This window comes from Saccopteryx leptura, chromosome 3, assembly GCF_036850995.1.
Source record: "Saccopteryx leptura isolate mSacLep1 chromosome 3, mSacLep1_pri_phased_curated, whole genome shotgun sequence".
Lineage (NCBI taxonomy): Eukaryota > Metazoa > Chordata > Mammalia > Chiroptera > Emballonuridae > Saccopteryx > Saccopteryx leptura.
The window spans coordinates 58,254,313-58,268,774 of NC_089505.1; the positions used below are offsets into that span (position 1 = coordinate 58,254,313).

Sequence of the window (14,462 nt, forward strand, 5' to 3'; positions counted from 1 at the left end):
CCTGCCTCTAACCTTAAAAAAAAAAAAGAAAGAAAGAAAGAAAGGAAAAAAAAAAAGCTCTCTTGTATGGGAGAAGGGCGCTTGATTTCTCTTCAGCCTCAGAAAGTGTATGATTTTTGCTTATTAATTTAGTACTAATTACATGTTTGTTGAATGAGTGAATAAGGTTTTTTTGTTGATGGTAGTGGGTTGTTTTTTTTTTTTTATTTTGTTTCCCGCTTTTTGGATTAACATTTATGTGAAGATTTAGGGATGATTTAATTGTAAATTCAATTAAGTCAAATATTCTCAAAAAGAGAATGTTATGGAAACCTGAAAAAAGGCTGAAGATGTAGCAGAGGGATTTGTTAGATAATAATTGGAAAGAGTTTTCTGGCAGAACAGGCTTTTTAAACATCTTCTCAGGTTGCAAATGTGTTGCATAATCTCTTCCCATAATGGTCTTTAAAAGTGAGATTATTTCTTTTAGTTGAAGTATTGTAAGGGTCACCCATTCCAAAATATATGATCTAGTTTCAGAAAATAAAATAAAATTTTACATTCATTTGTGGAAAGTTACTCACAATAGGAAGATTTAAAGTAGTGTAGGAATGAAGGACCATTTATCCACTACTCCCCCCGCCAATTACTAATCTTTATTTGGGATTAAAAATATTCCAGTAGGTTTTCCTCCCAGCTTTATTGTAATATAATTGACATAAATATTATATAAGTTTAAGATAGGCCATGTGATGATTTCATACATGTATGGCAAAATGTCTACCACAGTAAGGTTAGTTAATTCATCGTTCACCTCACAGGATTACTATTTCGTTCTTGTTATGTTGAGAACATTAAAGCTTTACTCTCTTAGCAACTTTCCATTATATCATACAGTATTGGTAACTATAGTCATGCTGTTGTACATTAGCTTCCTGGTAAGTCTTTTAATAGTAGTTGGGCATTTATATTTCTGCTTGTATTAAAAACTACTAATCATCAGAGACAGTGTGTGTGTGTGTGTGTATTTGATCTTCTCTAGTATTTAGCCCTGCTATAGCATTTGAGATCACATAATATTTAAAAAATAAAATTTTATGTGCTGTTAACTTACAAAAGATACTTTATTTTTTGAAAAGGAATATTTTAAATAGTGTAGAAATAAACAGTTTACTTACTCTCCATCTTTTTTCATTTTTAGCTGTTAGTCTGTACTTGGTATACTATTCAGTATTTGGTAGTTGTTTTTTATTAGAGATGAATTTTGTATGTGTGTTGGTATGCATATATATGTATGTATAAATATATGTAAATGTCATCTTCTAAAATTTTTTGTCACAAATTTTCAAAATTCTAGGAATTTGGTGTAAAGAAAAGAGTACAGTAAACTAAGTTGCTTGTTAGTCTATTTAGGAATTCTCATTTTTTTTAATTGAAAAAAGACATTTGAAAATTGTTGACACATTAATGCAGTAAAGGTTAAGGGGAATATGTATGTAAGTAATGTATGCTTTTAAAACTAAATATTTGAAAAATTAAAAAAAGAAGATTGCTTACATATTTATTGTTAAGTTTTAGTTTTCCCTTTTTATTTCAAGGAATACATAAATGCAAATTAAGTTTTCATTATAAATGAAGAAATTGCCATGTATATAACATTCATATCTTTTTGTTACTTGCCTATAGACATTGCTGTCACATTAACTTGGGAAAATAGAAATACCTAGAGTAAATTTTCTCTTTTATAATATTTGTTTGGCTAGAGTTTCAGAATGATACTTTTAAAAAACTTTTCTTTTTTTCTTAGCCTCTTGAATTGCTTTGGCACTCATTAGATGAATGGCTAGTTTTAATAGCTACAGAACTGATGAAAAACAAAAAGAACTCAACGGATATCGCTTCTATTTTACTAAAACAAAAAGGCCAAGATCAAGATGGTACTTCCATACCTTCATTTGAACCTCCAGGACCTGCGAGCTATGAAAATCTATCCACTGGCACCAGGGAATGTAAACCAGATGCTCTAGGAGGGAAACAGGAAGCCAGTGCAGACTGTCAGGATGTTATTTCTATGACAGCCAACCGGCTAAGTGCTGTCATTCAAGCATTTTACATGTGCTGTTCTTGTCAGATGCCTCCAGGGTAAGAGGGTTTCTGCTTTGTTTTGTGTGCAGGTCTCAGCCTATCAATAACCAATCTTGTGGCTGGACCAGCAGCCCTTGTGGTTCTTATTATGATTGCAAGGCGCCCTTCAGCAATAACCATCAGGAAACTTTGAAAAAAAAATGTTTATTACTTACAAGGTCTGGAAATTACATGGCACACCTGAGGCCACACAGCAAGGTTGCATGCAGAGAGAGAGCAAGAACGAGAGCATGGCCTATGAAAGAGCTAGCACATAGCAGTGTGGGTATGGGCCTGGCCTTCTGCTTTTTGGGGGGTTGAAAGTGGCGGTTTTCTGGTGCTCATTCTTTACTGGTGAATTTAAAACATACAAATGGGAATTTAAAGCCTGGGAAGAGAAAAAAAACAAGTGGCCTGAGTAGTCAGTCATCAAAATCAACCAAGATCTCTAAAAGAAAGGAGCCTCAGTGGGGGAAGGTGGCCTGACTCTTATCTAGTTGGGTGGCTGGCAATGTGTTTATAAAAGATAGCCATCTTTGAAGTGTATGCCTCTTTGAAGCAGAAGCCTTGGCAACCAAAACTTAAGTCAGGCGCTTGCCTTATCAAAAAGAAAAAAACTGTCAGGGCTTACACTGTGTGCTTATTATTTCTTCTCTGATAGATAAAGAAATACTATGATTTTTTTGTTGTTTTTGTAATTTCAGTAAAAACAAAGTTTTGATTTTAGGTTCTATTCTGATCTTGTTTTAGGATACTCATTGTACTGATCTAGAATTAGTTGAAAATATTTGATAAGCATTATATAAGTTATTAGCATTGAGAATGATGAATGCCACTTTGTATAGGATCACTTGATTATGTATTAAAAATGTACAGACCAGAAATACTTAACATTGCAGGGTTTTTAAAAAAATCACTTGTTTATATTATCTGTTGATGAAAATGATATGTTTTTATCTTACAGATTGACTAGGCATGCCTTGCTTTCTTAAATTTGTAAAGATGAGCCAAATCCCAATTTTTTTTGGTCTAGAAGCCAGTCCAGTTTAATACATAGTTTTCAAATTTGCTGTATCACCAAACCTTTGTCTATATATTCTAATTTTTTTACTCCCCACAGAATGACTTCACCTCGTTTTATTGAATTTGTCTGCAAACATGATGAAGTCTTAAAATGCTTTGTTAACAGGTAAGGCTTTCTTGGATTTATGAGCTGCCCTTGTAACCTTTTCTTTCTTTACTTATATGCTGCTCACAGAAATTAGGGGATATTTCAAAATGAATATGAAGTGATAAGAAAAAGCATTTGATTATTTTTATTAAACAAGATATTAGAAAAGCAAATGACAAGTCAAAGAAAGTTGTTCAATTATGCAAATGAGATGCAAAACCAACTTTTATTTCATTGATGAAAATGCACTATACAAAAGACTGAAAGTGCTGGACTATCTGCACATTCTCTGCTCCCCTAGTTTTTATGAGCAGTGTGGTTTCCATCTCAGCAGAAAAAATAATTGCTTCTGATAAACTATTAAAAAATGCTCAATGATAAGTACAAGTATAGTAGGTGTGTTATTCTTCTGTTTCAGTATTTATGTATCTGAATCTGCATTTCACTTAATGCTGTATATCTTTTCTGTCCATTTAAATAAAATGTATTTTTCTTTTAGAAATCCAAAAATTATATTTGACCACTTTCACTTCCTTCTTGAATGTCCTGAATTGATGTCAAGATTCATGCATATCATAAAAGCACAGGTAGAAATTCCTCTTAATCTTGATTTTAGTCTGTCTAATGAAAATTAACTCTAAATTTGAGTACTGTTTAGGAAAGTAATTCTTATACATGACACCTACTGCTGTAAGAGGACTGAAATTACCTTATTCTTTACTTTAGTGTATAGAGTTAATGTTAGTATGTTACTTTAGGATGAGGACTAATTTTTCTTCATCAAGAAATGTTTATTGAGGTCCTACCTACTATGTGCAAAGGCTGTTGTAAGACAACAGAAAAACACTGCCACATTTCCTGAAATTATTTTCATGTATTACTTGTCCTACAATGTTCATGGTCCTTTGGAAAAGGATTTTATCCCTAACTACATTTAGGAAATATGCTCTTTTGGAGATTTATAAAGTTTATCAGCAGCTTGTTAATGGCATTGAGAAGCCCTTTGCTAAAAATAGTGACTTAACTTTGTTAAGCCTCCAGACTTGTTTGACCTGAAACCCTACCTCTGCCAGGTTTCAGTCCACATATCTCATGTTTCGTGAAATGTGTTAGGAAAAGCTTGTTTTGCTACTTAACAATTCTGTGACTTTGGGTACATTTCTAGCATCCTTGAACTTTGGTTTCTTTATGTATAAGATAGAGATAAACCTCATAAAACCATTTCGAAGAGTAAGTTTTAGTGATTGGCATATATGTTCAACTAATAGTAGTTGTTTTGGTGGTAGAAGACATACAGTTGTTCTCCAAGAGGATCTTAATTCAGTCTACCAGAAGAGATAATAAATGTATGTATAAGACAGTAATTACAGTGTTACCTGGTTCTTCAGAAGTTTAAGGGATGAAACACTTCTGGCTGCTATAATCAAGGGAAATTTTAAAGAGAAGGTGGATTTTAAACTGGACCTTGAAAAACATGCAAAATTTTGATGCAAGTAGATGGAGAAGATGAACATTCTGGCCAAGATATGGACATGTAGGTGGAGAAGTGTGTAAAACTACAATGGTTGAAGCAGAAATTTAGTGTAGGTAAGAAATGAGATATAATTCTGGAAAGGCAGAGTTGAGTTTTCCCGCGTTAAGCCTTGATTGCCAGATTAAAGAATCTCTGTTTGTTAGCGTGGCAGGAGCCACTGGTAACTTTGCTTCAGGAGAATGCCCTGATCCTGGCAAAAATTTTTAGGAAACAATTTGTCAGAAATGTAGGATAAACTGATGGCTATGGTTTGGCCAGGTTTCAGTCCACATATCTCATGTTTTGTGAAATGTGTTAAGAAAAGCTTGTTTTGCTACTTAACAATTCTGTGACTTTGGGCACATTTCTAGCATCCTTGAACTTTGGTTTCTTTATGTATAAGATAGAGATAAACCTCATAAAGCCATTTCGAAGAGTAAGTTTTAGTGATTGGCATATATGTTCAATTAATAGTAGTTGTTTTGGTGGTAGGATAAATACTATAGGAGTTTTTAAATGTCTTTAGGGATACTGATTATTCTAAAAGTTAAAGAAAGCTAAGAAGTAATTTGTATCCTATAACATCTGTTTCATAATGGTAATGTAAAATAGAAGGCAGTAATAACTACATTTATTGAATGCTATCTTTAGGTCAGGTACCATACATTTGCTTTATGTGGATTTTTAAATTTATTTTCATAACAATCATGTGAGATGGGTACTCACTGAAGCCGAAGAGGTTAAGTAAGTTTAAGTCATTCAGCTACTAAGTGAGAGAACCAGAATTTAAAAATCTGTCTGGTTCTTAAGTTCATTTTCTCTCCCCCCCCACCTCTTTCTCTCTTCTCTCTTCTCTCTTCTCTCTTCTTTCTCCTTTCCCCTCCCCTCCCCTCCCCTCCCCTCCCCTCCCCTCCCCTCCCCTCCCCTCCCCTCCCCTCCCCTCCCTTCCCTTTCCCTCTCCTCTCCTACTCTTCCCTCCCCTCCCCTTCCCTTCAAGATAATGAGGCAGGCTCTGGCATGCACCCCTACTGGGATCCACCTGGCAACCCCATCTTGGGCTGGTGCTTCAGTACCGTGCTATTTTTAGTGCCGGAGGCTGATATGCTCCAATGGAGCTATCCTCAGCTGGGGCCATGCTCGAACCATCAAGCCTCTGGCTGTGGGAGGGGAGGAGGAAAAGAAGGTGGGGAAAGCAGATGTTCACTTCTCCTGTGTGCCCTGAATGGGAATCAAACCTGGGATGTCCATATGCCAGGCCAATTCTCTATACACTGGGCCACCAGCCAAAGCCTAAGTTCATTTTCTTAACATACATTATGTGACTCCATTCTAGGGCAAATGAGATTAGGGGTGAAAGAAACTTAGTTTTTGGAAGAGGTAGTTTGCTGTTTTTTAATAGTGTCTCTACTTTTTACTTCCTTTTCTCTGTCCCCTTCATGAACAATTCAGTAAAAGAGCAACTGCATCAGCTATTCACCTTATCCACTTTTTGACCTACAGAGGGGATTTTGTTTCTTGACCAAAGTGAGGAAAATATTCACAAGTATCGTAGTCCATTATGAGGTTTGGAGCTTGAGCATGATAAGGAGGGTCTGTGTAGAAGAGGAGCTCAGCATGGAGTATGAGTTGGAGTGGCATATGGAGGACATCTAGTGTGGAGGATGGTGACACTTGCTCAGAGTAGTTTGACACAGCCCAAGAGGGGTGGAGGGCACTCTGTGCAGTGAAAGGTTTATGTTAGCAATAGGATGTTGGCTGTATACAGGTCAATCAAATAATTAAGTATAGTAAAGATTACGGGAGCTTAGTTTCTCATTGTCGAAGATAGGAGTTACAAAACAGAGGAAAGTAGAATGAACCATGTGCCATTGGATCGTAATTAGAGATAGCAGTGTGAACTACAAGTTTTCATGTACATAGGATATAGCAAACCTGGCACCCAGTTCTTGGTGTCTAACTACCATACCCAGTGAACCAGGCCTGTTTGGAGAAATGGCTAATTCCAGAGCTGGGTCAGGGAAAGTACAGGTGAGCCTGGAATGTCTTATTGTGCAAAAAGTTGCATAAAGAATTGTGTTATCTTAAAAATTACTCAGACCAAGCTTGAATGGACTCCATTGGCCCAATCTGTAATAATTTAATAATAAAAATAAATAATGATGGCAAAATATTATAAATAAAATCAATTCATTAGTCTATATTGGAAAAAATTAATAAATAGAAAGTTCGATGTGGGATATATTTACTGTCTCAAAATATCTCTCCATGGAATTCTTACTCATTACAAAGATAAAAAAAAAGAACTTTATATTGGACATATTTGGCGGTGATCAAAGTAGACATATCAGTGTGCCAGCTGATTAGATGCACGGAGAACAGGGCATTACTTCTTTAATGTTTCTGTCAAAGATGCACACCCCGAATTTAATGGTGGGAAAATGTCAGATTAACTCCAGTTGGGGCATTCTAACAAAATAACCGACCTACAATCTTTAAAAGTATTGAGGTCATGAAAATTAAGAACTTTATCAGAATTAGACAGGACAACTAAATATAATTTATGAGTCATTCTATAAAGGACATTATGGTATTAGGATACTGACAAAACTTAAATCGGGTCTAAGGATTAGATAAAGTAATGCATCAGTGTTAAATTTTTTATTTTGATGTTTTTTTGGTTATGTAGAAGAATTCTTTTGTTTGTAGGACATATTGAAGATTTTAATAGTAACTGGACATCATGTTGGTGACTTACTCTCACATCAGGAAAAAGAAATACTTTGTACTCTACTATAGTTAGAAATTTTCTGTAATTTGAAGGCTGTTTAAAAACAAAACAAAACAAAACAAAAAATAGTTAACAACAAAAACTGTCTTTACTAAGGGACTGACTCCTTGTTCTGTTGGTGGTTTTCAGGTGGTCTGTAGTTAAAGGGAGAAACATCTTTTAGTGCTGCACAAGTGCCATTAAGAGGAACCTCTGTAATCAGTCTTGTTTTGTGTATTATTTTATGGAAATGCAGATACTCAGAAAGTACATAAAAATATCTGCCCTTTGGCTTTGTAAGTTTATGTATCTGCATATGCATGTTTTATTCTTACAGAGATGTCTTAATAGCTTTTTTTTTTTAAGTCAGTGCTCATCTCTTTATTTTAACATTTAAAAGAATCTCATACTCATTCTGACAGTTTTACCAGTTGTGGCCACCCAATTAGTCATACACACTCAGATACTTGTAAAGTTATTGCACAGCTCCTGTAGTGATTGGTAGTATTTTGCACCTTTTATGTTCCATTTGAATTACTTTAAAAAATTGCCATTTGCTTTTATTTCTTGGTTCACATTTTATAGATAAAGGATGTAGTTTAATATTGTTGGAATCCGTGGGAGTCCGAAAAGGCCAGAGTAACAGGCTTTATTGAAAGGAGGAAAGGAACCCTGCCGGGCACTTCTCTGGGAGACTGGCACCGGTTACAGACTAGGGGTGAATTTTATAGGGTTTGGGAGAGCCTGAGGAGGTACTGAGTCAAAGTTCTGGTATGTTCCCTTTTACGGTTTTACGATTTCAGCTTTCTGGAATTCTTCTGCCTCAGGGGCGAATGTCCAGTACATAAGGGTGAGGTCAGGCAGCCAGGTGGAATAACAAAAGGGCAGTTGGAATTTCATATATCTATCAAATATCTTATAATGGCAAGGACATTTATTATCTCTTTAAATACTTATTCACAATAATTTTAACATTGTTATGAGTGATAATTTGATCATTCCGGGTACTATTTCTATAAGTTGTACATTTTTCTCTGCTGTGAAATGGGGATAATGACTCCCTTTTTGTTTTAGTGTTGTGAGGATTACATGTAAAAATGATTTTAAAGTGCTTAAAACAGTACCTGGCTTGTAAGTGCTTTAATAAATATTAGCTGATTTGTGATTATAATTATTGTTATGCTCTGTATTTGCTTTATTTCATTTAATTCTCACAGTTAGGTCTTGTATTACTTATTTTACAGGTGGGAAAGCTAAAGTTCTGAGAGGATCCTTTTTGTTTTTAATGTGACAGAGACAGAGAAAGAGACAGATAGGGACTGACAGACAGGAAGGGAGAGAGATGAGAAGAATCAGTTCTTCATTGTGGCTCCTTAGTTATTCACTGATTGCTTTCTCATATGTGCCTTGATGGGGGAGGGAGGGCAGCTCCAGCAGAGCTAGTGGCCCCTTGCGCAAGCCAGTGACCTTGGGCTCAAGCCAGCAACCTTGGGCTTCAAGTAAGTAACCTTTGGGCTCAAGCCACCGACCCCACACTTAAGCTGGTGAGCCTGCACTCAAGCTGGCGACCTCAAGGTTTTGAACCTGGGTCCTCTGTGTTCCAGTCCAATGCTTATTCACTGTGCCACTGCCTGGTCAGGCTCTGAGAGGATTCTTAATTCCTCTAAATTCTTAATACACTTCACTGTTTAGAACTTAATATTGACCTGTGGTGGCGCAGTGGATAAAGCATCAACCTGGAAACGCTGAGGTTGCCGGTTCAAAACCCTGGGCTTGCCTGGTCAAGGCACATATGGGAGTTGATGCTTCCTGCTCTCTCTCTCTCTCTCTCCCTCTCCTCCCTATAATAAATAAATTAAAAAAAAAAAAGAACTTAATATTATATATGTATTGTGCTATTCTAATGCTAGTCTCATCTCTTTTACTGTATTAAATAATTTTTTAGCAAAGAAATTGAGATTTTTACACCTCTTATGTTACCTGAAGTGTTGATACAATCTCAGTACTCAGTAATACTTCCTGAATAATCATAAAAAGTTGTAAATCACATGCATTTGCATACCTGGCAAATGAACAAAGATAGTGACAACTGTTAAGAGATCTTAGTATTTAATCTTTAGGGTGGAGGAAGGAAAAGAGAAAGGAAAGAAAAGGGGGTTACAGATTCTTTTGGTTGCTGCATATATTCAAAGGATAAAAATAAGAGTAAAGTTATGTGTAAAATATTTTAATGAAAAACTAAGTGGAATATGTGACATTTTTTTTTCTGGATGTGAAAATTCATTTTTATAAGCTTGGTTGGGTTTAAAAGAAGTTGAGAGTAAATGTGTTTAATTACATATATAACATTAAGTTCTTAGATATAACCTAATTTATTGTCTTTCTGTTGAAAACAGGGAATTTTTAAAAATACATCTCTGGATAGTCAAAATATTTCAGCTAAGCTCTGCCTTTTTTGAATAGTTGTTGAAATGTCAGGACATTATCTAGAACTACTTATTATAAATAAAGGTCTAAGGATGATTATTTGTAGATAGGGCATTTAGCATGCTAGTTAAGTACATTTAATGGGTGCCTGAAATACTGCTAACATATTTTACTGTTATTTTTTGGGGTAGCCATTTAAAGATCGCTGTGAATGGTTCTATGAACATTTGCATTCAGGACAACCAGATTCAGACATGGTGCACAGGCCAGTGAATGAAAATGATATCCTGCTGGTTCACAGAGGTATGTTTAACAAAAAAATGGATGTGTGTATGAGGCACAAAATACAAGTTATTGTAAATTTTGATATATAAAATTAACCAATGCTACATATTTAGATTCTATTTTTAGGAGTAGCTGTGAAGTAGTGTCAAAAGCAAACTGTGCAAAGCTAAAGCAAGGAATTGCTGTACGGTTCCATGGAGAAGAAGGCATGGTGGGTATGAAAACGAGTGCTGTGAAGATCAGTGTGTATAAAAGATTGAAATGCTCGTCAATAAAATGTAATATTTAATTTATAATGGAAGAAATTTAATGATTTTAATTTTATTATTTATAAAAAATTTCCCCAGTTTATATATTTTTGTTGATACTTAATTTTATTTTTTTGAACTCAGGGTCAAGGTGTTGTACGTGAGTGGTTTGATATTCTGTCTAATGAGATAGTCAATCCTGATTATGCATTGTTTACCCAGTCAGCTGATGGTAAGTTGTGCAGTCTAGATATCTTTTTCTGTGCCTTGTCACATTTTCAAACTACATCAGTAAATTTTCTTTGATTCCCATAGTAACCGTATGAAATAGGTGGAATATTCCCATTCATAGAAGAGAAAATGAAAAATTCAGAGTTCTTAACTATGGTAACAGTTAATAGTTGGAAACTGACTCTGTATAGCAGTCTTTCCTCTAAACCAGGTGTCTGCAAACTACGGCCTGCAGGCCGCATGTGGCTCCCTGAGGCCGTTTATCCGGCCCCCCACCGCACTTCCGGAAGGAGCACCTCTTTCATTGGTGGTGAGAGGAGCACTGGATGTGGCGGCCCTGCAAGGGTCTGAGGGATAGTGAACTGGCCCCCTGTGTAAAAAGTTTGGGGACCCCTGCAAACAGTTGATTCTTAAATGTTTGTCTCAAGTACCAGTGCTGGCCCCAGGAAACTTTCCAGTAGTCTTTTGTAAACTAAAACTAAATTTATTAATTTCATTTCATTTCATTTTACTTATTTTTTAGCAAGAGAGACAGAGAGAGGGACAGATAGGGACAGGCAGGCAGGAAGGGAGAGAGGTGAGAAGCATCAGTTCTTTGTTGCAGCTCCTTAGTTGTTCATTGATTGCTTTCTCATATGTGCTTGACCGGGAATAGAGGGGTGCTCCAGCAGAGTAAGTGCCCCTTGCTCAAGCCAGTGACCTTTGGGCTCAAGCCAGTGACCCCCATGCTCAAGCCGGTGACTTCAGGGTTTCAAACCTGAGTCTTCTGCATTCCAGGCTCTAGCCACTGCGCTACCGCCTGGTCAGGTTGAATTTATTAATTTTAAAGATTGTCCTTTAGTCTACTTTTTTTTGAGTTATAAAGTTGCAGTAGTAGATGGACTTGAAAATAATACAAGTCTTTATTTAGAAAAATTAAAATTTGCTAACCCTGTTTGAGTTTCCGAGTCTCAAAATTTATTGGTCATTAAAAATAAAATCTAGAAATCATGGTGTAAACTATTTATGTATACTAATTTAGTTTTTAGTGTTTTTAAAATATCAAGACCTGGTAACTAAAAGGCTCTTATTTAGCCGTATAATTCAGATAAAGAACTCTGTTGAAATGATGCTTGTGACCTACAGAATTGCAATTTGATATTGTAAGTTAAATTGAAATGCTTAATACTGTCTTATTTGTGTGAGGTATAATTGAGAGTTTTGTAACTTAATGGAGACATATCCAAGTGAAGGTAGGGTTTCAGCTTTTAAATGCTGTGTACAGTTTCTTTTAGTTCCTGAAAATCTTTTCTTCCCAGTGTTGGAATTCTTTTTTTATAAGGATAGAGTGCTTCATTAATTGTATTGTAGTTGCTGCTTGCACCCAACCAAATGAGCAGCAAATCACCTTTGAACAAGGACGATGACTAAGAGAGGCAGGCGGGGGTGCGCTACAGTGAATCCAGACAGCTGTAGATATTTCTCTATGTGGCGGGCTCCTCCGATGCACCTGGTGTATTTGAAATTATTTAAGAATATGGAGCTGCCTGCTTTAACTCTGTTACTTTTGATTGTTTGCTCTGAGATGAGTTTGTTGAATTTGACAAGATTGATGAGGCACTACGTTTAGTTATTTAGGCCTAATATTTGATGTAAGATTTAGCATTAAAACATATTTTATTATATATTTCTTTTCTTTATGGCTCCTTATTCTAAGTCTATTTAGTTTTATACCTGAGAAACAGATTTGGTGAGGAAATATAAGTTGAGACACTTCTCACACTACAGATTTATAACAGAGCATATATTGAGGCACATAGACTATAGAGATTGCCATTTGTCCTTTTTGTAAGCCTTATGAGTGTGCTCTTTGGGGCCATAGTATTAACAGATTAAAATCTAGATGAAATTACTTTTATATGAAAAATTCTTAAATGTGGAAAACATTTGAATAAACCTAATGTCTATAATAATTTTTTAGAACTTGCTTTCTAATTAAATTAAGATGCATACATTAGAGAAGTAATACAGCACAGTGGGTCAGAGTTGGGCCTTTGATGTCTCACTGGCTGTGAATCCTGGCTCTGCCCCACTTTCGACTCCAGTCTTGGCCAGGACATGTAACCTTTCTGGAATTCAATTTGCTGATTTGAGATAGTGATAACTTATGTTTTGTGATGTAGTGAGAAATCAACTAGCTGTTATGTGAAAATGCTTGGTCTAGTATGTGGCACATAGAAAGCAGAAATAACTAGTAAATGCTATTATTATTCTGTGAAAATAGTATTTTCTTATGTGTCTTTCTGAAGTGATGAAAATAGCTGGGAGTATCACAGTTACTTTTATTTTGAACTTAAAACTTAAAATTTACATTGTTTTAACTAGTTTTCAAGTTCAAAACTATTTGTTTTCTGAATATTTTCCCTCATTTATTTCTTTGATTTCTCCTTATCTATTCTTTTTAGTAACCCATAGTTCCAGAAAGTACTCAGAGAGGAATTATGCACAGACCTAGGGGAGGAAAGTTGAATCATAAAAAATTTTGCTGGCATTCACTATTTTAATAGGTAAAAAATATTTATGATTATTCTCAGAATATTATAATTTTTGAAATTATCTTTGAAGTCTCTATTTCACAGAATTTTGCTTTGACTTTTAATACCCAGTCTTACATTATGACTGGAAATGATTCTCTAAAGTTATTTAACAGTGATTGACTCTGTGGCTCTTTTGATTCATTCAGCCTAAGCTTCCAACTTTGTAACTTTTATCTAAGTGTATTTGCCATAGCATTGCAGCCCAATGCCACTACTAATAAATCAAGGACCAATGAAGCACAAAGGAATTATTGTCAAAATATATATATTAAAGAACTTTCTAGTACATCTACACTTTTTCTTTCATTTTTCTTTTTAATGTAATTTTATTAGATTTATCAGTCTTTCTTTTAGCCTGAGTGAATAGAAGAGTAGTAAGAGCATGAGATCAATAAACATTTGTTGAATGATGAGAGTATTTGTAATCCAAGTTAGTGATTATCACAGAAAAACAGGGAAGGTGAGTTATTTAAAGTTGAGATCTTGGTATTAGCTTTTTTCATTACACTATATTTTTCTTAGATTTTTAAAATTATGATAAAATGAGATTTACCATTTTGACCATTTTAAAGTATTATAATTCAGTGGTACTGAGTATATTCACAATGTTGTATAATCACCACTATCTATATATTTTCAGACCTTTTTCATATAAGTGGAATCATATACTCCATTGCTGTAGATTCTAACAGTAATTGGTAACTATTGCCATTGCTCTGTTTACGTTTATACCTCAGTGGCCCTTATTTGCCATGAGGATGAATTGTTTGACTTGTGGACTTCGATGATTTTCTGATAATTGTTAAAAGGCATCAAGTTTATTGATTAGATCTATCACTTAAGAAGAGTTGTACATTTTAACTTTTTAGTTATTTTCTTCTGGTGCTCTATTCCTTACGGAGCAAAAAGTGGTAAATAACTATTGCACTGGACCAGAGTGAGACAATGTCTGCCCTGATTCACAGCCTAGTAGTTATTTTCCCTAGGAAAACGCGCGCGCGCGCGCGCGTGTGTGTGTGTGTGTGTGTAAAAGAGAGAGAGAGAGATATCTTTTAATATATGATTTTCAGAATCTCTGCCACATCTTCCAACCAAAGTGGTTAAAAGTATTCTAAAGTTTTCTCTCTTCACAGAGACTTGC

At 35.2% G+C, this 14,462-nt stretch overlaps 1 protein-coding gene across 2 annotated transcripts in view; it reads left to right on the forward strand.

Annotated features, from left to right (window-relative positions):
• HACE1 (HECT domain and ankyrin repeat containing E3 ubiquitin protein ligase 1) overlaps nucleotides 1-14,462 on the forward strand; it is a 174,609-nt gene that overhangs the window by 107,426 nt on the left and 52,721 nt on the right. For both annotated transcript variants that reach the window (XM_066373576.1, XM_066373577.1), the window contains 6 exons: nucleotides 1,787-2,121; nucleotides 3,224-3,292; nucleotides 3,774-3,861; nucleotides 10,173-10,284; nucleotides 10,380-10,477; nucleotides 10,659-10,746. In XM_066373576.1, the coding sequence (XP_066229673.1) occupies nucleotides 1,787-2,121; nucleotides 3,224-3,292; nucleotides 3,774-3,861; nucleotides 10,173-10,284; nucleotides 10,380-10,477; nucleotides 10,659-10,746 (790 nt within the window). The remainder of the gene's footprint in view (nucleotides 1-1,786; nucleotides 2,122-3,223; nucleotides 3,293-3,773; nucleotides 3,862-10,172; nucleotides 10,285-10,379; nucleotides 10,478-10,658; nucleotides 10,747-14,462) is intronic.